The 21,158-nt window shown below is 43.5% G+C and overlaps 1 protein-coding gene across 1 annotated transcript in view; it reads left to right on the top strand.

Moving 5' to 3' along the window:
• LOC122552368 (zinc finger protein 653-like) overlaps positions 1-20,717 on the top strand; it is a 21,572-nt gene extending 855 nt beyond the window's left edge. The window contains exons 2-7 of the mRNA XM_043695118.1: positions 1,410-2,330; positions 4,635-4,719; positions 7,127-7,238; positions 9,477-9,591; positions 16,269-16,368; positions 19,852-20,717. Of these exons, the coding sequence (XP_043551053.1) occupies positions 1,410-2,330; positions 4,635-4,719; positions 7,127-7,238; positions 9,477-9,591; positions 16,269-16,368; positions 19,852-20,029 (1,511 nt within the window). The 3' untranslated portion in view covers positions 20,030-20,717. The remainder of the gene's footprint in view (positions 1-1,409; positions 2,331-4,634; positions 4,720-7,126; positions 7,239-9,476; positions 9,592-16,268; positions 16,369-19,851) is intronic.
• The last annotated feature ends 441 nt before the right edge of the window (positions 20,718-21,158 follow it).

The raw sequence follows: 21,158 nt of genomic DNA, 5'->3' as shown, positions 1-21,158 counted from the left end.
GTTTGCATCCCTTGTCAGGTGTAGACTGCCAGTCTGTTTACCTCGAGACCCAGTTGGGAAAAAGGAAGACTTATTTTTTTTAAAATTCTCATGACCAGGGTACAGGTCATTCTGCTATAACGCAACAGTTGTATTCCTCATGCTATAGAAAATCACCCTGTAGAAAGTCGCTAAATCCGTTGAGTAGAAAGTTCGCATTACCCAAACAATTTCCACATTTCGTCAGTTGCTTCATATTCAATTCACAATGATGAAATGCGTGTTATAGCAGAACAACTTGTAACTGCATATAATAAATTAACCTTGAAGATATTTGATTATTAAACTCATGTAATAACTTTGGCTTTAAAAGTTTAGGGTTGAAAAACCTGAAGTGAGGGTGAGTTTAGAACCTTGCACTGTGTTAACATAGCTGAGCATACTTTGTTTAGTTATGATGCACCATTAAAAAACTGTGGTTGATTCCTCTCTCCTTTCACAGGGTTAATCAGCTTTGACGTAGAAACAGGAAGTCCTGTGTCCAATCCCTACACTTCTTTTCTGAATCGTGTAATTTCTCTCTGCATGATTCTGTGCTGCTTGTTGGGGACACACCAAATTGGTCATGGTTATTGTTTCTGATTACTGTGCAGCAGCCTGTCTTTGACCACCGAGTTAGAGCAGAATTTTGGCTGAGTTGTGAAATGGTGACTTGGCCAAGTTCTGCAGGCGTGGTGTTATGAAACTGCTTCACAGCAGATATCAGTGTCTTCAAGAGAAGCTGGGATACTGCTTCTATGAATTAAGAATGTTACTTAGGCTGAGTACTTCAATGATACCAACTATTAGTTTCCTCTTGTCAGAATTGTTCATCACAGTTTCCTGTCAGCCTTTATTGTTGTACGTGATTTAGCAAGTTTTGAGATTTGTAGCTCAGGTTGAGGTTTTGGATGTAGGTGTGCTTGCTGAGCTGGAAGGTTCATTTTCAGGCGTTTCGTCACCCTGCTAGGTAACGTCTTCAGTGGGCCTCAGGCGAAGCACTGCTGATGATGCCTGCTTTCTATTTATACGTTTGGGTTTCTTTGGGTTGGTGATGTCACTTCCTGTTCTTTTTCTTGGGGTGGTAGATAGGGTCTAACTCGATGTGTTTGTTGATAGAGTTCCGATTGGAATGCTATGCTTCGAGGAATTCTCGAACGTGTCTCTGTTTGGCTTTTCCTAGGATGGATGTGTTGTTCCAGTCGATTTATTTCAGCTTTTCTTTGCGGTTGTAGGCTTGAGCAATCAGTGGCTCTGTGGAGCAACTTTGTGGGGTCTCCTAATTTGTCATTATGTAGGAAAATGATTTTCATCTACTTAACTATGGGCAATGCCACAGGCAATTTGGGTTTAACTGTGAAGTTATAACAACTTTTCTGTTTCACCCACAGTCAAGAAACAAGCAGTTAGTTCACTGAAGACTCTGGTGGTGTGGTACGAGCATCATAAGCAGACGTGCAAACAGGAGCCCGTACTCTACGAACTGCAGCGTGTCTGCGAGTGCTCAGTGGCCATTGTGTGGCAGTGTGAAGCAGGTCACCAGTACCTGCAGTGCTTAGAGCCAGTCCAGAAGAACTGCCACAGCCTGGATGCTGGACCTGCTGCCAAGGACAGTGTGGCGGAGGAAAGCCAGAGTCAACAGCACCATCCAGCGACCAAAAAGGTGAGGAAGGGGAAGAGAGGCACAGCCAGACGGAAGCCGGGACAGTCTAATGAATTGTACGTGAAGTGCGAATCGGACACTTCCACCTGTGACGGGTCTGACTCCGAGCAGAAGTTTGAGGAATATTTCAACGTGAAACTCATTGATGTTGATGCCAATGACTCCGTTTATGACACTGCAAACAAAGAAGGTGGCGTGAACGACAAAGCCTTGAGTTCAGGGGGCAAACCTAATGAAGCGGCAGACAAAAATGAAGACAGCCACGGTACTGAGGTTGGCGAGCTGGCCTCTCCATGTCGAGTTCAGTCACCGTGCAAGAGCTCTAATGGGGAAGACCATCTGGCTTTGCGAGCAGAGCTGCCAGCGCTAGCTAATGTACTGCAGACCGTTGAGAAAGATGCACTGAGCTCCTTGACTGCCAACTGTCCTGTGACTGTGCAGCTTTCCACAGTGCAGAGTTCGGAGATCACCGGCATCACAGAGTCAGAGTTCGGGCAAGTACCTTTGGACACTGCGCAGCCAGTAAACCCCACTGAGTACGAGGAGATGACGTGTACTTTTTCGGAGCAATTGACTTACGTGAATCCAGTGGGTGAATGTTATACCATTACGGGACAGACTGAAGGCACAGAATGGAGCGAGCATCCAGGTAAGGGTTTTTTTTTTGTTTCTCTGGGGTTTCATTATTTGGCCTTCCCTTTCTCCCCACCCAACCAAGTAATTTGTACTGCTGGTTACAGGAATCGCTGGTGACTTTACTCTTCCTGATATTGCTGAATATGTTTGGGAGCGTTTAATGTTTTTTTCTCTACTAAAATCATGAGTTATGCAAATTGTTTTGTTAACAAGTCAAATCATTGCAAAGGCGTTGCAGACTTGGGTACCTCGTAGTGTTGAAAGACTGGATGTTTCTACGCTTTAAGGTTTTGTAGCTTAATGTTAATTCTTAATTGAACTATCACAACCCAATTGAATGGTGTTCCTGTTCTGGGAGTGCATAATGGAATAGTGTGAAGGGAGTCATTACATGTTGGACCATAGTCTACCCAACATTGTTGCAACTTGATGGGTTTTGTTAGAGGCAGATGCACAGTCAAACCTGCACTAGTGATGTAAAATGGACATTGCTTCACATTTAACTCTGGGAGTATTTTCATTTGTACGTGACAGTGCTAAACAATTTTTGGTTAGAAAGGTTCCAAATCTTAGTGGTCTTGAGCTGGTCAAACCCTGAAATTCTGTACTGCTGCCTGTTTCACATGATTGCAGTTTCTAAAAACATGAGCACCCCTGGTGCTGCAAAACAAAAGGAGGAATACCAGTATCCACCCAACCTCTTCTCATCTTCAGTTTCTTGTTTGGAATAAAAATGGGTTGCTTGCCATCCACATGTTGCACTAACCTCCTGAAGGTCTGATCTGACTTGCAGACATTGTATTGCATGTCATGTAGATGGTCCATTGCAAGGTCAGGCCAAATTTATGAAGCGCTCAGTCTGTTGTTTATAGCTTACTATCTTGCCAAGGACTAACTTTTAACTTGCTGCATTGAAGCAGCAGGAATAGCGTAAAACATTCAGGGAAAACTTGCTGAATGCAGTTTGTGGCCTCACACTCTGCATGCGCTCACCCTCTCTTAGAAGTGTAGTTTAAGTTCATAGCAAAATGCTATCTTGCCATGTGTATTTGACTCTGCTGTTACTAGCCTCAGACTATTAGCGCAGTTATACTCCACTGCAGTCTGCAGAGGATGCAGCAGCTTTTCAGTTAACATTGCTGAACAGTGACCCCAGGTTGCAGGTGCACAGTTCCTTGAAAGGAGAGCCGCAGGTAGGCAGGGTGCTGAAGAAGGCATTTGGCATGCTTGCCTACATTGGTCAGAACGATGTGTCGAGTCATAGAATTCATAGAGTCATAGAGATGTACAGCATGGAAACAGACCGCAGGGCCTGAAGTCTGCTGAACTCTGGACCAATAAGACTTTCTCCTTTGGGCTAATGGGCTGAGAAGTGGCAGATGGAGTTTAATTCAGATAAATGCGAGGTGCTGCATTTTGGGAAAGCAAATCTTAGCAGGACTTATACACTTAATGGTAAGGTCCTAGGGAGTGTTGCTGAACAAAGAGACCTTGGAGTGCAGGTTCATAGCTCCTTGAAAGTGGAGTCGCAGGTAGATAGGATAGTGAAGAAGGCGTTTGGTATGCTTTCTTTTATTGGTCAGAATATTGAGTACAGGAATTGGGAGGTAATGTTGTGGCCGTACAGGACATTGGTTAGGCCACAGTTGGAATACTGTGTGCAATTCTGGTCTCCTTCCTATCTGAAAGGTGTTGTTAAACTTGAAAGGGTTCAGAAAAGATTTACAAGGATGTGCCAGGGTTGGAGGGTTTGAGCTACAGGGAGAGGCTGAACAGGCTGGGGCTGTTTTCCCTGGAGCGTCAAAGGCTGAGGGGTGACCTTATAGAGGTTTACAAAATTGAGGGTCATGGATAGGATAAATAGGCAAAGTCTTTTCCCTGGGGTCGGGGAGTCCAGAACTAGAGGGCATAGGTTTAGGATGAGAGGAGAAAGATATAAAAGAGACCTAAGGGGCAACATTTTCATGCAGAGGGTGGTACGTTTATGGAATGAGCTGCCAAAGGAAGTGGTGTAAACTGGTACAATTGCAACATTGAAAAGGCATTTGGATGGGTATATGAATAGGACGGGTTTGGAGGAATATGGGGCGGGTGCTGGCAGGTGGGACTAGATTGGGTTGGGATATCTGGTCGGCATGGACGGGTTGGACCGAAGGGTCTGATTCCATGCTGTACATCTCTATGACTCTGATTGGATAGTAGTACCTCATTGCTGTAACAACAAATTATTTTCAGTGGCTTCTTGAATGCACTTCTGCTTTCCGATTGAATTGGTGGCAGTTCAAGGTGACAGAAGCTTTGTTCTTTACTGATGCAGGTGTGATAGGAGAGAGAACAGTCATTGATGACTCTGCGTTGCCGGCGACTGAACCAAAGGAAGTTGCACAGAAAACGCCACACAAGTGAGTGTTTGGTTCAAGTTTGTGTGGTGGGACATGGGATATAGCCTTCATACTGAAGACCCCTGATTCCCAATAATCTCCTGTGCTTCTATCTGTCGGCTGGTACTACTTTCTAAAGTATTCGTTTGTATCTTCCGAAGTAAGGCAGGTTGAAGTGACATGAATTGCTATTCTAAGAATTCTGGAATATGTTGGTAATCTTTGCTTGTGATTCATTGAGTCACAGTTGTACAGCACAAAATAGACCCTTCAGTCCAACTCATCCATGCTGACCAGATGTCCTAAATTAATCTTTGGAATGAGCTGCCAGAGGAAGTGGTGGAGGCTGGTACAATTACAACATTTAAAAGGCATCTGGATGGGTATTTGAATAGGAAGGGTTGAGAGGGATTTGGGCCAAGTGCTGGCAAATGGACTGGTCCATATCTGATCAGCATGGACGAGTTGGACCAAAGGATCTCTTTCTGTGCCGTACATCTGTGTGACTCTATTTGGCCCATAGCCTTTAAACCTTCCTTATTCATGTACCCATCTAGATGCCTTTTAAATGTTGTAATTGTACCAGCCTCCACCACTTCCTCTGGCAGCTCATTCCTTACATGCACCATCCTCTGCATGAAAAAGTTATCCCTCAGGTTCCTTTTAAATATTTTCCCCCTCACCTTCAACCAATGTTATCTCATTTTAGACTCCCCTACCCTGGGAAAAAGACCTTGGATATTCACCCTATCTGTGCTCCTCATGATTTTATCCCTCAGCCTCCAAGGCTCCATGGAAAGTAGCCCCAGCCGATTCGGCCTCTCCCTGTGGCTCAAACTCTCCAACTCTGGCAACATCCTTGTAACTCTTTTCTGAGCCCTGTCAAGTTTCATAAAATCTTAGATGTAGTTGGGAGACCAGAGGTAAATGCAGTATTCTGAATTGAGCAGGTAGCAGGAGGGCAGTGGATCCCACTGTCTTGGGGATGTGAAGCTCCGAAACAAATATCAATTGTACATTGTTGTACCATGTGGTGTGGAATCGCCCACTGGACATCGGAGCAACATGAGTACCTTTCGTGAAGCCCTTGATACACAGCATTGTGTCCCTCTTACCTGAAGGTGATGGTGAGCATAGGTTCAGAATAGGTAGGTATGCGGAACACTCTGCAGACTATAGACAGTAGGACTTGATGCTCTCAAATGTTGCGTGAACGTCTTCCTGGCTAGGGTCCTCCTGTTCATCCCTGATGTTGCCACTACTTGTGCATACCATTTGTCCTGCCTTTGTAAAGGTATATGTAGCTCAGCACCCGACGCTCCTATTACTTCAGTAAGCCCTTAACCTCCGAAGGTGACCAGTCTTCACCAAGAATCAGTTACAGTATTGTCCTGCTTTGAGAGTTTTTCACCGTGTCCTTGCAGCGCCCTCGCTTCCTGCTGTGTTTTCTTCTGCCATCTATTTCTCCATAAAGCACCTGCTTTGTATTTGCGTGTTGTCTATCCCAACGAGTCTAGTCCCACAAAGTTGGATGTTAATTATTGAACTCTTAATGCGTATGCTGTTCTCATGTACTTTGTATTGGTACAGGGACAAAGTATAACTGCAGAAGTGTCTACGGTGAATCTTATCCAACTTGTGTGCCCTGATAGATTGTCCACGCTTCATGCTCGTACTGAAATCAGTAAGGACAGCAGCCAGTTTAGATAATGTGTATGAATCACTGCAACCTGCTGAGCTCCATCCTGTGGCCCTGAAATGCACCTACAGGAGAAACTATACCCGAATTATAGAATGGGGATTATGTAGCATTTATAGCGTGCAGGCCATTCAGCCAGTCTGCACAGCAGTTTATTCTCCACGTGATTCTCCTCATCTTCTATTTACTTGATCTCAGCTCATCGAAAGGTTCTTCTATTTTCCTTTCTCCCTCTTGCTTTCCTTTAACTTCATCAATGCTACTTCCCTCAACCGATTGTGACAGTAAGTTCCAAGCCCTCCCCACTCTGAGTAAAGAAGCTTCTCCTCAGTCCCCTTTGCATTTGTGGGCAATTGGTTTTCATTTCTAAAATCTCCTCGTTCCATAGTGATTGGGCCGTGGTCCTCAGGAATAGTCGTATCGTGAGGGCCATTCTTTCTAACCCTAGTGTTTAGTACTTTGACTCCATGTTCACAATTGGAGGAGATGGTGTGAAAAGGTGGGATTAGGTGTGAAAATTTTGTGGTTGACTATGATGCAATTCTGTTGTCAACCAACTTGAGATCAGTAGCGTTCAGAGCAGAGCTCCAACCTGGGCTCTTCTGACTTAACCTGGCTTAATTGCTTACCACAGTACTTGATGCTGAAATACGGAGATAACTCGTGTTACAGGTTTCTCCATTGCATCACTGAAATGGAGCAAATTTAAATTCTGTATCCTCTCCACAGACCAAAGAGGAAAAAGGGCGGCTACATTATTGATGCTGACGGGATGTTTCAGCTGTTTCACTGTCCGCATGAGGGATGCAGCCAGGTGTACATCACTTTGAACAGCTTCCAGGCAAGTACTGACTCTCAGCAATAAGCCAAACCTGTTGGAAAGATTAAGTTGTCAAATACAGAGGAACCTCGATTATCTGAATACCAGTTACCCGAAAATCGGACTATCTGAAGGAGATCTCGAGGTCCCGATGGAATCATTACATCAAAGACTTGTTTCCAGCAATGATCGCGTCTTTTGTTTACAGTGATTAAACAGGCTTCATCTCCAAATGACTGACCTCCCACGCTCGCTCACTTGCTCTCCTCCCACACATTCCCTGGAGTTCTACACAAGGGTGTACCCTAAACCCCCCCCCCCCCCCCAGATAATCTCTTCAACATTGTCCTGTTGACAATGTGGACAAATGTGGAACCTGCCAAAAAGTTGCAATAGAAAGGTTTGTGTATGTGTATGCGCTGTTTGGAGACTTACCCCACAAAGGCAGCAGCAGCAGTCTTGTTGGTGTACAATCCAGCTGCCCCAGAGAGGGAGCAGTGTCGGGCAGGGGGTGGTGTTGGCGGGGCTCGCGTACAGTGTCTTGCTGCAGTCTCTTGAACGGGGAGCAGATTTAAAAATCTCCGAGCTCCAGAGAAAAGGCATTTAATCGATTATCCGATCGAAATAGTGCCTGCCCATCACATTCAGATAATCGAGGTTCCCCTATATTTGTCATTAATTCAAGGGGAGGCAGAAAAAGCAAGTTCTCACTGACCTTTGAAGCTCAAGGCACATGTTAGCAAAGTCATTCCCAAAATTTGACACACATACCCTGGTATCTTTGCCATAATGTGAAATCTGAAATGCCTCAATAAGTTAGTGTGCACAAACTGACAATTTAATGCCCATGGCCACAAAATCTGATAGTTTAATCTCTCTTTTCCATATAGAGAGAATTAGTAGAGGTTTGCTGACAAGCTAAACACTTCCTTTTTTCATTTCCAACCAAGAAAGAAACTTCCAACAATTTACATTCTGTAATCCAAGTAACACAGCAAAGTAGGAATCTGGTTCCCAAATTAATTTGAGTGGTTTGATTTGAACCAAGATACTTTTAGATGAAGGTGTTATGGCAGTGATTTTTTTTTTCTTCTCCTTGGTCACAACCCCCATAACTTAGACCGAGTGTTTTAAATTTGGAAAATTGTTCAGAGAATTCAAGAGTGCTCATCACTCCGTCTTTCTGCAGAATTAGTTAGGGAAGGGCATCCCAAACATTAGTGATTTTAAAAATTGCTGTCACAATGGTTATTGTGCCAGCAACCCATTGCAAAACCTTCTCCACATAGCTCAGAATCCTCCTCGGGCTGCAAATTGAAAATGAGCAATCTTATCATTTATAACTCATTCAAAAACAACGCCATTCTTTAATTCTAAATCATTTAATCCCTCAACCAGCTTAACTAAAATAGTTGTCTAGTGATTATTGCATTGCTGTTTGTGGGAGCTTCCTCTGTATAAATTCTGTATTTTCCATCTTACAACAGTGACCAAATGTCAAAAGCACTTTGGGCTTTGAGATCATGAGTGATACTGTGTAAAAGCTAGTTGGTTATATTCACAATTATGCCATGGGTTTTCACTCGTGATTTCAAAAGTAGATGGACTAATGCGAAGTTTGCTTCTATGACTTGGAAAATGGCAACTCAGGACAGCAGATCTACAGAGATGAAGCACAAGTCCTGTTCCGGATCTAATATGAGATTCGGGGAAATAAAATCATTTTTTAAACAGAATTTAGTGCATAATTTAATTAAAATACATTGTAAATTTGCAGGGAGAAAAGCTGAATTTGATTCAGAGCCACAACTGTACATTGACTTGCAGTCAGTACACTGAAAGTAACTCAATGGATCAAATGCAGAAAAATGAATGTGATCTCTACAGTGACTCAGTAGTTAACACTGCTTTTTCACCATCCCAAGGATCTGGGTTCAATTCTAGCCTTGGGTCACTGTCTGTATGGAGATTGCACGTTCCCCCCTTGGGTTTCTGCCACGTTCTCCGGTTTCCTTCAAAGATGTGCCGGTTAGGTGGATTAGCCATGGGAAATGCAGGATTGAAGGGATTTGGGGGGTGGGGATGGGGAGGTTGCACGGTCTTCGGAAGTTAGTGAAAGCACGATGGGCTGAATGCACTGTGGAGATTATATCGTTTCTTAATATAAGAAAAGGATATAGAATATCAAATCTAAGATCCCAAATCTATCTTGTTTATCTGGATGCCCCAATTAATAAAAATAAATTTCCTTCTGATCAGAACCATGTCAACCTTGTGCACAGAAAGGGGAAAACGAAAGTTTGTTCGCATCCAGGTTGTGGCAAGAGGTTTTACTTATCGAATCATCTCCGGCGACACATGATCATTCACTCGGGTAAGTTCCTGATAAAACTCTTCAGCCGTTACTTTATTTAATGTTTTTGATCAGCCTGTTCAGACACGGTATGACTGACTCCTGTGTCAGGAGGAACCTGAGTCTGGACCTTCTGTCCCAGAGGTGGGAGACACCACCGCTGCACCACAAGACCCTTGAATTTCGCAGCCGTTAGATGAGAGATTTCAGTTACCATATCTGACGAGAAAATTGCCTTTTGCAGGTTGCAGACTGCTCGTTTAGGTTGAAGCCACGCAAACATATTCTTTAAGCTTGCAATTTACTTGAATAATGCAGGATACCATCAATGAGAAGCTCTTGTGAGCTTTTGATCTCTGCTCACCAGCTGCACTCTCTTGTGACTGATGAGCTGATTTGTATGTAGTGCCAGTTTATTGCACATGAAGGTAATTTGAGCCCTTTCCAGCATGGTTAAACTAGAAAGCTCAATTGGGTAATTAGGCCCTTGTAACTCACTCTGCACGTTTTTAGTCTTCAGATGGCCAGTAGTGAGGTTTTAGAGAAAATGATGGAACGGGTTCAGACCAGGAGCATATTACCTACCCTTTTAAGTGCCAAATTATCAAACTACTAAACAGATCTTGATGGGCCCTGATAAGGAAAAAAACACCTGCTGAAGGAGCAATGTTCCGAATGCTAGTGCTTCCAAATAAATTTGTTGGACTATAATGTGTTATAGAGTCATAGAGATGTATAGCATGGAAACAGATCCTTTGGTCCAATCCGTGCATGCCGACCAGATATCCCAACCCAATCTAATCCCACCTGCCAGCACCCGGCCCAACTCCCTTCAAACCCTTCCTATTCATATACCCATCCAAATGCCTTTTAAATGTTGCAATTGTACCAGCCCCCATCACTTCCTCTGGCAGCTCGTTCCATACACGTACCACCCTCTGGGTGAAAATGTTGCCCGTTAGGTCTCTTTTAAATCTTTCCACCCTCACCCTAAACCTATGCCCTATAGTTCTGGACTCCCCGACCCCAGGAAAAAGACTTTGTGTATTCCCCCTATTCATGTCCCTCATGATTTTATAAAACTCTTGTTGGACCTTTTGGTGAGAGAGACAAGTGGATATGGTGTATTTTGCTTTTCACAAAGCTGTCGATAGAATTCCCAATAGGAGATAAGTAAATAAAATTAAGGTATGGGATTGGGGGCAAAAAGTACAACTATGGATTGAGAATAGATGAGGAAATAGATCAGGAGTAAACATTTTATTCTCTGAATGGAAGACTGCTATTAGTGGTTCACAATCTTCTATTAATGATTTGGATATGGGTACCACTTGTGATATTTCTAAATTTGCTAACTGGCAATATAAATTCTGAGGAGGAAGCAAATAGGGTTCAAGTGGACTTGGATGGGTTACACAAATTGGCCCGGTAAATGTGAAATTATTTATTTTGATCGAGAAAACAAGCTGAGAACTGCTTAAATAGAGAGGGGTTGGAGACTAAGGTATCCTCCTTTGAGTCTCACAGGTCAGCATCCAGGTGAGCAAGCATTTAGGAAGACAAATGATGTGTTCGCCTTCATTGCAAGGGAATTTGAGGACAGGAGTAAAGATGTGTACGGTGGAATCTTGATTATCTAGCATTCGATTATACGAATTGCGGATTATCCGATAAGATCGTAAGGTGCTTGGCTAAATTGTGTTATCCAGCATTCGTCTGTATTGTTTGAGTAGTTGAAGTTCCTCTGTAGTTCCTTGCTGAGACCACCTGGAATATTGTTATCTAAGGATGAGCGTACACTCACCATACTGGGTTGCAAGAAAGGTTCGATAGATTACTCCCGAGGATGACCATATTGTCTTATTGAGGTGACCTGACTGAAACTTAGAGAATTTGTGTCACCGTGGAGCTAGACTGTTTTAAGTATTTCAAGGGGTAGAGCATTTGAGAGAGAGATGTGGAATTTGTTCACTCTGAGGGCAGTGAATCTTTACAATTCTCTACTCCAGAGGCCTGTGGAAGCTTAGTCATTGAACATGTTCAAGATAGTGATTGATAGATGCCTGAAGACCAGTGACATGGAGGAATGAGCAGTAGCATGAGGAAATGGTATTGGTGTAGATAATCAGCTACCATGTAATTCAGGGCTTCAGCTGGAACAGCATGAGTGGTTGTAATATCGTGGGTCCCAGAGTTCACTCTGTGGGTCACGGTCTGACTCTGATAGCTGCTGCTACATGAAACAAGAGGCCACTCTCTCCACGATCTGCCTTGGTGTAGCTGAGGGTAGTCGAAGGCTTCCACGAACGGTTATGTTGTGTGTGCCACACTATTTAAATTCTTATATTCAGCAAAAGGGCTGTGAGTCGACTCTTGATAATGATAGACTATAACACTTGTACATTTGATATTAGAACAATAGAGTATACTATAATCTAATAAACATTACAAAATATCTTGCGCTTTAACTTAACTTTGTACGACGGTATACCGCCACACTAGAACTTGGGGCTACACTCGGTGATATCGTGTGGTCTTCTCCCAAGGGTCTCTGCTATGTCCTCGCTTTCAGCGGTTATTCTCGAGTTACTGCCCTGAGTGGGGTTTTACAGCAATTCCTATCCTTCAAAACCTTTGTGCCTTTTTAGGAGGGTCTTAAAGATCTACCAACAGATTGATCAGTTTTGATTCCCACGATCGATCAGACCCAACCAGGGGTTGATGCATTGATGGCAGGGTGGCCCTTAGGTGTCCATTATGGTAGGTGCACGTAGCTGCTTCCAGTCAAGGTGCTAGGGGCCTCTGTGGCTGGCGAATGACTCGATATTCCTGATTGTTCCAAGGGCAACATTCCATTGTCCTATTCAAGTCCAACTTCAGGTGTGTATTGCAGAGTCTGCAGCTGTCAGATTTGTTTGTAAACTGTCTGTGGGCAGCTGCAGCCTGTCTGGATTCTGCAGCGTGGGGATTGACGTGGTCACTTTAGTCAAGGCTGGCTTCCATTTCCCAGCATGTTTTACTTTATGACCACTTTATCAAAGTTCATCATAAATCAGGTAGGCCACAGTTGAAACTGGGCACTTTGCTGTTCGGATTCAGTCACCACATCATGGTGGGTGATGTTTTGCTTTTCGACTGCAGGCGCTCCATCAAGCAGTGAGGCTGTCACTAGTTTGTAGGGCAGGGGGTGTGCTCCAGTAGGGACTGTGGGATTCTGACTAATTGTATGGATATATTTTCCCCACCCACCTGAACTTTGTTCACTGTTGGCCAGTAGTGTTTTTTTGAGGAGGATGGTTTCCTGCAGGCAATCATACGTGCAGCATTCCACACGTCCTGCCCCAGTCTAGCTCGTGGCCAACGCCGAGTGAGAGAACAAATGGATTCATGTAGCAGCTCTCAGTAACGTGAAAGGTCAGTCCCAATGACACTATTGATTGGAACGAGGTCCCTCAAAACATAATGCGGCTGGGGAGAGATGAGGATCTGAAACCGAACAGTGGGATTAAAACTCCATCTGGGGTCAATTTGTATCAGACTTGAGACTGCAGTGTATAAACAGCAGAGCCCTTTGACAAAATGAGACTGACAGCTCGGTAACTTGCTCCTGGTCGCAGCATTACATAAAGCAATGTTTTCAGCGAATGTAACTAACATTAAAACCTACTTCTTCACTTCAGCTGTTGCAGCTTGCAGAATGGACTGCAGGGCATTAACAAGTGCGACTGGTAGGACCCTGTGATTCATGGAAATGGACAGAGGCCTCAAGTTTTAAGCATGTAGTTTTAACCAACTTTACAGAGTAGTCCTTCTACCTTTTGGCAAACATCTGACTGCAGGAGCATTTTAAGAAACTTAACACCTAGGCAGATACAACCTGCTGCGCTGAGTCTGAACATTGCGGGCGCTGTAGCCGCAGTGAAAGAAAGAGTTTGCACTTTCTGAAACCAGTCTAGGGCAAATGACTTTGCTCAGTGCAGCACCTGCTACCTGTTCAACTGTTTTCTACACTATGTGTGGATGCAGAATCTTTCTCTAAAGTTCCATCAAAGTCAGAATGCTGGTACCTCAGCAGTGGCAAATGTCATGTTTCATCTGTGTCAGAATTTGATTAAAGATAAGATGATCAGTCTGTCCTCACCAGGGCTTGTGTGAAGAATACAACTGTTTTTCTAATCAACCTGTTCAGAGATGTTATTATACATCGTCTAGGCAGGTGGGACTTGAACCTGGGTGTCTCGGTTCAGAGGTAGGGACACTACCATTGCACCATTGGACAGGGTACAAGCTGCAGCTGTGTACCATTATTGACTTCAGAAGAGGCGTGAATTGAGTAGTCTAATGATGAAATTCTTTAATATGCTTGGTAGTACAGCCTGATCTTAAACACAGAGATGCCATGGTTATAACACCAGATTGCAATGTATAAATCCCATTGTGATAAGCTATAAAAGGGAATTGAATAAGTCTGATCATCTGCAGGTTTGGACCACGGCAAAATGACCATGAAAGGAATCTGCTGTTTGCAAGAAAAATCTCGTTTGATTATATCCTTCAATGGAGGGAATGTCAGTGAAAGTAAACATGATTTAATGCCTTCTAAAGTGAGCTATCATATGTGCTTGCAGTGGACAAGCTCCGCAAATTGGGGTTGTTGAACATGGGCAGTAAGTGCAACTTCTTGGAGTTCAACGGTGTCCCAAGAGTTCAGTCAAAAAAAAATTCTACCAGTAATATCTAATGGTGCAGTTTTAACCCTGTACCAATCTTTCTGCCACGATTAGCCACAGAAATGCAAATCATGTAGCATCCAGAAGTTTGAATTTAATTTGCTGTTAATTTGCATTAATTTCTGATATAACTAGTAGTGATGCAGCAGAAGTTAAATACTATGCTTGGCAGATTCCTCCAATACTGAAAAATAACAAGGACTGAGTTACTTTGAAGGACACGGCTGAGATCTCCATTTCAGAATACCCTATTGGAAATTCAGCTGTGTGCAGTTTGGTATTTTGGGATAAGGTTTGTTTTGGGCTGTGATGAGCAATTTCTTCATTGTGTTGTAAAGCTTCAAAAGATTGAATATATTCAGGATTGGGGTTGATAGATTCTTGGGCACTGGTAGTTCTGAGTGCTGATACTGTGGCTTTAAGAGGTGTATTTTGTCCTGGTTATAATTTTGAAGAGAGGTTTTATGGCAGAGGTGTCAAGCAATCTGCTCTAACCACTCGAAGCTTGTGAGGCCCTGGGGTTTTTTTAAAAGCTGGAGCAACAGAAGCAGCCTGAATGGGTGTCATCAAGCTCTGACAGAGCCAGGAGTTTTAGCTTTAGCTTTCAGCAGTTACTGTTAGGGGTCTTGAAGAAGTGGAAGTTATTTCTTCCCCACTCAGTTACAGCCGAAAGCAGGGAGTTCTCTTCCTACTGCTGGAGTTGTGTGTGAGACACATTCTGTTTTCTGAAGTTGTCTTTTGTTATGGGTGTGTTAATGGGGTGTTACTATATTGGAAGAGTTACTCACTAATAGTTACTCTCTATTATTCTTCAGTTATTCCAATTCCTTTGTTGTACTTTAACCACAGTGGGTGAATAAAGTGCGTTTTGCTTTACGTCCGGTAGCTTGACCAATCGAATTGCATCAGGAACGCAACACCTTACATTAATCTTGAAAATAAGAAAAGGTTAGGGTCTGGACTACTGAATATTTGGATGGGGTTTGGTCTGGTCCATAACACCAGGAGTATTTAGGAAAGGGTGGGGAAGAGTTGAAACAGAAGATTAGTTATAATTGCATTGACTGAAGATGCAGGCACAAAAGGTAGAGTGATTTAGTCTTGTTTCTTGTATCATGTTCTGACCTGATGCAGTGCCCTCACCGAAGCAGACTTTGCTTACTGCTTTCCCAGGTGATTTTTCTTTTAAGCTGTCCCTTGTGTTTGAGTGGGGAACTGCCAAGTGGATGGGGAGAAGCTTGTGTAATCCAAAAATATTGACTTGTCAGCACCTAGCCTGGGTTTTAAAAGACTAGACTGAATGCAGGTGGTGTGACTGAGGGTGGCCTTTAAAACAAAAAAAACAGCTCCAGAGTTTGGAGTCCCGCGAAAGAACGAGTTAGGTTTGATTTTTGTGCTGTGAATGTGCAGCTCCGCAGGGTGAGCATGTGGGATTTTCGGGAAGAGAAGTGGATCATCTCATCTCAGTGGCTCAGTGATTAGCACTGCTGCCTCGCAGCGCCAGGGACCCAGGTTCGATTCCAGCCTCAGGCGACTGTCTGTCTATGCGGAATTTGCACATTCTCCCTGTGTCTGCGTGGGTTTCCTTCCACAGTCCAAAGGTTCCCAATTCAGATGAATTGGCCATGCTAATTTGCCCACAGTGAAAGGTGCATTAGTAGGGAGTAGGGGAATAGGTCTGGGTGGGTTACTCTTCGGAGGGTCGGTGTGAACTTGTTGGGCAGTAGGGCCTGTTTCCACACTGTAGGGAATCTCATCTCATCTGAATTAATCAGACACCTCTATCTAGGACTGTGAAGATTGTGTTGGTCTCCCAGCTGTGTTTGACCCTTGGAATTAATAAAGTTAAATGTGTGAATGTTCTTGGTTTTCGCAAGCTAGTTTCATGCATGTAGTTGCTTTCAATCTGATTTGACTTAAAAATGAACTCAAAACTGCTGGTTCTGATTTCAGTTTTCTGCTGTCTAGGTGTGCGGGATTTTATTTGTGAAACATGCGGGAAGTCATTCAAAAGGAAAAACCACCTTGAAGTTCACCGAAGGATGCACACGGGGGAGACTCCACTCCAGTAGGTCCTTTGTTGCATTCCAGCTCTGTTTAAGGAAGGCAGGTTGATGAATTGAGTTTGTACGTTTGCTTTGTGTTCACTTTGCTGGGCACTTTTTGAACCTCATCAGGCAACTAAGCTGCGCGCCTTCAGATTTGTTAAATATTTCATTCATCTGGCGTTAAAACTGTCACTAGGAAAAGGGACTTTTTTATTTGCTCACAAAATATCGATGCTCTTCCAAACCATTTGCAGTGTAGAAGGAATGGCCAATCGGCGAACGTCTGACTTACGAATGCTCGTATTGATAAATGCGATCCCAAACCGGTTTAATTCTAAAGACGCAACATAAGAACGTTTCCGGTACTTTCCATTGTCTTCTGACTCGCGCACAAATTGCCTTGCAAATGGATGTCAACAGAATTCATTCGCATTGGGCATTGTCTGTTGCCATTGACAGAGTCGAGCTCTATACTTTCCCAGGAATAGTGACTTATGACATTACATTTGATTTTTGCGAAAATCCACCTTGCTCATTAATGTCCTTCAGGGAAGGAAATCTGTCACCCCTTGCCATATGCAAGATAATTCTGTAATTTTGTCCCACCTGTGATTCCTCTTAGTGCCAAAGTTTTATTGTACTTGGACCTTCGTATAAACTTTACAATTCAAGTTTTTTGGATTTTTTTGTGCGATGTGGGTGTCACTGGGAAGGCCAGGGTTCATTGCCCGTTCGTTGAGGTAAGTGGCCATTGTTAGGTCATTTCAGAGAGCATAAGAGTCAATGTTGTGGGTCTGGAACCATGCATATGGCAAGGGGTGACAGATTTCCTTCCCTGAAGGACATTAATGAGCAAGGTGGATTTTCGCAAAAATCAAATGTAATTTCGTAAGTCACTATTCCTGGGATATCTTTCAACTCCTGATTTAATTGAATTTAAATGCCACAGTGGAATTTGACTCCAGCAGAGCCTTAGGCATTGGCCTCTGGGTTAGTAGCATCGCTGTTATGGTGCTATTATCCTATCAGCTCCCAGACATAAGGGATTACTACAATATGGTTTGGTTCCCTGAAAAGTGGTACTTTATAACCGAGAATTAGCGAGATGTTAATACTGGAAAACATTAACGTAAACCCTAAAACTTCAGAAGGCCCGGTTTCTCGGGACTAAAAATATACCTGACAGGGTAATCGTTCTAATCATCAAAGAAAAGCAATGATAACAGAGAAGGTCAAATTGCTGAGCTTGTAAACCATGGTAATGTTCATTTCTAAATTGAGAAAGGAAACATCTACATATGTTATGCTCTGTTCATCCAACTGTGCAATAATTCGTCTGAGCAGATAAACAGGATTGAAAGGGAAACGTTGTCAACGTAAGAGCCAAGCACTACGGATGCTGGAAATCTGGAATGAAAATAGAAAATGCTGGAGAAACTCAAGACTCGCAGCATCTGTGAAGCAGGGTTAACATTTCAAGTCTGAAATTATTTCTGCAAAATGTTGAATTTCTCCAGCAATTTGCATTTATTTAATATGTCAGCCTTCTACCTTTCCTGTTTTTCCAAATTACCTTCCTTTTACCTGTATGAAATATGGTATAAGAAAGACTGTGTACATAGTAATTTATACCTTATCTTTATGCTTCTGTGAGTAAAGGATAAATTCGAAGAGGTAGGAGAATGCTTTTGGTTTTGTAGAATTTCTGCTGTAGAACCCATTGGTAGAGATGGATTATTTTTCCATTAGGGACTCAACGAGGCTAGAATACTCGTGAGGCTTCCCTCTGGGAGTAAATGCGCTGTATTTTAACGTGGGTGAGGTGTTGCTGTGTGCTGTGTCCCTATGGTTAGGCTGGCTAGGAAACAAATCTGGGTCATTACAGTGCAATAAACACAGAATTTGCTGGAAAATGTCAGCAGGTCTGGCAGCATCTGTGGAGAGAAATCAGAGTTAACGTATCAGTTCCAGTGATCCTTAGTGAGCCAGGAGGTTTCCTGTTCAAGTTCCAGTCAGTGTTGATCTGGGCAGTCTCAGTTGGGAGTCCTGAAATTGACACAACCTCCCTTGAGCTAGGGAAGGAAGTCATATTAGCTCTGGTCTGTTTCTGATGACCCCTCGGGGGGTTCTCGCAGAAGGATTTGGGCAGTGAACAGAAAAGGTGGGTGGGGAAGCAAGATCTATTGTGATTGGTTGATCTGTCTAGTTTGAGCTCTGTTTGAGTTGAATGTCAGCCCCCCCCCCCCATCTGTTGGTTCACCCTTTCCTTCAGCTTTGGCATATAGAATCTCACTTTGTCACCAGCAACCTGGTGGTCACCTCCAAGAGTTGATAGCAAAGAGAACGCATTGTAATGACGCAAGACAAAAAAACTGAAAGAACTGCGGATGCTGGAAATCTGAAGCAGAAACAGAATTTGCTGGAAAATGTCAGCAGGTCTGGCAGCATCTGTGGAGAGAAATCAGAGTTAACGTATCAGTTCCAGTGATCCTTCTACAGAGCTGAAGATTTTGGGTCGTTCCGCTTCAAACGTGAACTCTGATGCTGCCAGACCTGAGATTTTCCAGCAATTTCTGTGTTTATTGCACTGTAATGGCCCAGATTTGTTTCCTAGCCAGCCTAACCATAGGGAGGATAGTGAAGAAGGCGTTTGGTATTCTATATGAATAGGGCGGGTTTGGAGGAATATGGGGCGGGTGCTGGCAGGTGGGACTAGATTGGGTTGGGATATCTGGTCAGTATGGACGGGTTGGATCGAAGGGTCTGTTTCCGTGCTGTATATCTCTGACTCTGAGTGACAGCTGATCGGGGGGGGTTGGGGATCAGACTTTTCAGTTTGAACTGGAGATGTTCAAGAAGTAATTGTTAACACGAGATAGATAACAGGGGTGGGAACGTTAAATTGGCTCAATTGAAAATTGGGGGCACTGTTTCAAGCTGATAAAATGTATACTTGCAAAAAAGAGGAAAAATAAGTAAAAGGTAAAAAATTGAGACAAGCAGGATGCTAGAAATCTGGGAGAAAGAAACAGGAAAATGCTGGGAATACTCAGGGCTGGCAACATTTGCATCCGTTTCAGGTCTGTGACTTGCAGTCCTGTCGAGCTTCAACCACCTTGCGATGTCCCGCGCACCTTGATGACTAAAATACTGTTGAAGTATAGTCACTGACGTAAAACAGGTAGCACAGCAACCAATTTATGTGCAGCAAGCTCCTGCAAACAGTGGGCTTATCATGGCATGGTGATTGCAAATTGAAGACTGATTATCAGGAAGCACTCTTCGATGCGGATTCACTAGCTCCTTTACAGCGTAGCAAAAGCAAAAAACTTTTCATGTAATTTTACGCCCAATTGATTGTTGCAACGCAAGGAGAGTTCTCCACACAAGCTCAGTCCTTGATGCGGGAAAGAGTCTTGGCTTGAGAATCTGAATATCAAATGTTGCTTGGCAGTGATCTTTTGACTGGTATTGATAATTGCTTTCCCCCTTGGTATTTGAAGGTGTGAAATCTGTGGCTATCAGTGTCGGCAGAGGGCGTCGCTAAACTGGCACATGAAGAAGCACGACACCGAGATACAGTACAACTTCACCTGTGAATACTGTGGCAAGAAGTTTGAGAAAATGGAAAGTGTCAAATTTCACAAGTTAAAAAGCCACCCCGAATGTCAAACCATGTGACGCTACTGGACTTAAATCGCCGTAATACTTGAGGAATGTGTACAAACCGTCCTTGACTCCATGTAAATTCTGTGCAAGTACTGTGACTATATGGAAAATGAAATTTTATATTATTTTCAGCTTTCTCTCTGTCATGTGTTTTCAGGCGAGGGACAGTGAAGTTGCGGGTGGTGAACACCATGAGTTTACTTGAATCTTGGGCCAGTGCAATCACTGTGCTGAGGGGGATGTTGTCACTTCCGCAATGCACTCTGAACCGACTGCTGATGAAGCCAAAGGTGGATTTGATGCTGAACTTACAATTAAATGGCATCGTTCCTGACTTCCCGTGTGCCTGCGCTTGGCATTCTGCAGGCTAGACAGGGCACAGTGGTTGTTGGTGGCAGCAACACTGCCTTTAGTCAGCATTCTTCTGCCTCAGTGCTTTGGTGAATTATCTCACGGGGCTGCTGTGCAGCAGTGACAGTCAATAATGTGACCCGATCAAGCTCCAGTCGCCTAACCTCCAAGAGGTTGATAAAGGTTAGCCTTTTGGGAACCGTCTAGGCCACTTTAAGACAACTCTTTTAATGGGACAATGTTGTACCCAGCTCAACATGTGCAGCAGGTTAGCAAGCAGGAAAAAGGGTAATCGTTTACAATTTCGAAACAGCTACAAATGGCAATAAAAGAAACAGCGCACCCAGAACATCATTTTTTTTCTTTAATTCGACAGGTGTTTTTTTTTTCAGTGTGGTTCCATGCTCAAATGATCATGATTTTTGCGTGGCCTTTACTGTTGACTACCAAGCACATGTAACAGGGCAGGTGGCCCAGTGTCTCCTCAGCTGGGGTCTGTTGATCAGCGGGTTTCCAGTTTGTGCACTGGATAGACAAGTCTGTGCGGTCATTGGGAAGTCAAGGGCTGCCGTTGCAAAGATGTTCAAGTGAAAAATATGAAGGATGGCAGGACAAAGAGAAGATGGACTTATACACTTAATGGTAAGGTCTTAGAGAGTGTTTCTGAACAGAGACCTTGGAGTGCAGGTTCATAGCTCCTTGAAAGTGGAGTCACAGGTAGATAGGATAGTGAAGAAGGCGTTTGGTATGTTTTCCTTTATTGGTCAGAGTATTGAGTACAGGAGTTGGG

Source organism: Chiloscyllium plagiosum, chromosome 8 (genome assembly GCF_004010195.1).
Source record: "Chiloscyllium plagiosum isolate BGI_BamShark_2017 chromosome 8, ASM401019v2, whole genome shotgun sequence".
Classification (NCBI taxonomy): Eukaryota; Metazoa; Chordata; class Chondrichthyes; order Orectolobiformes; family Hemiscylliidae; genus Chiloscyllium; species Chiloscyllium plagiosum.
Note: the sequence above shows the minus strand (reverse complement) of the source record. Positions and strands in the feature narration are given on the sequence as shown.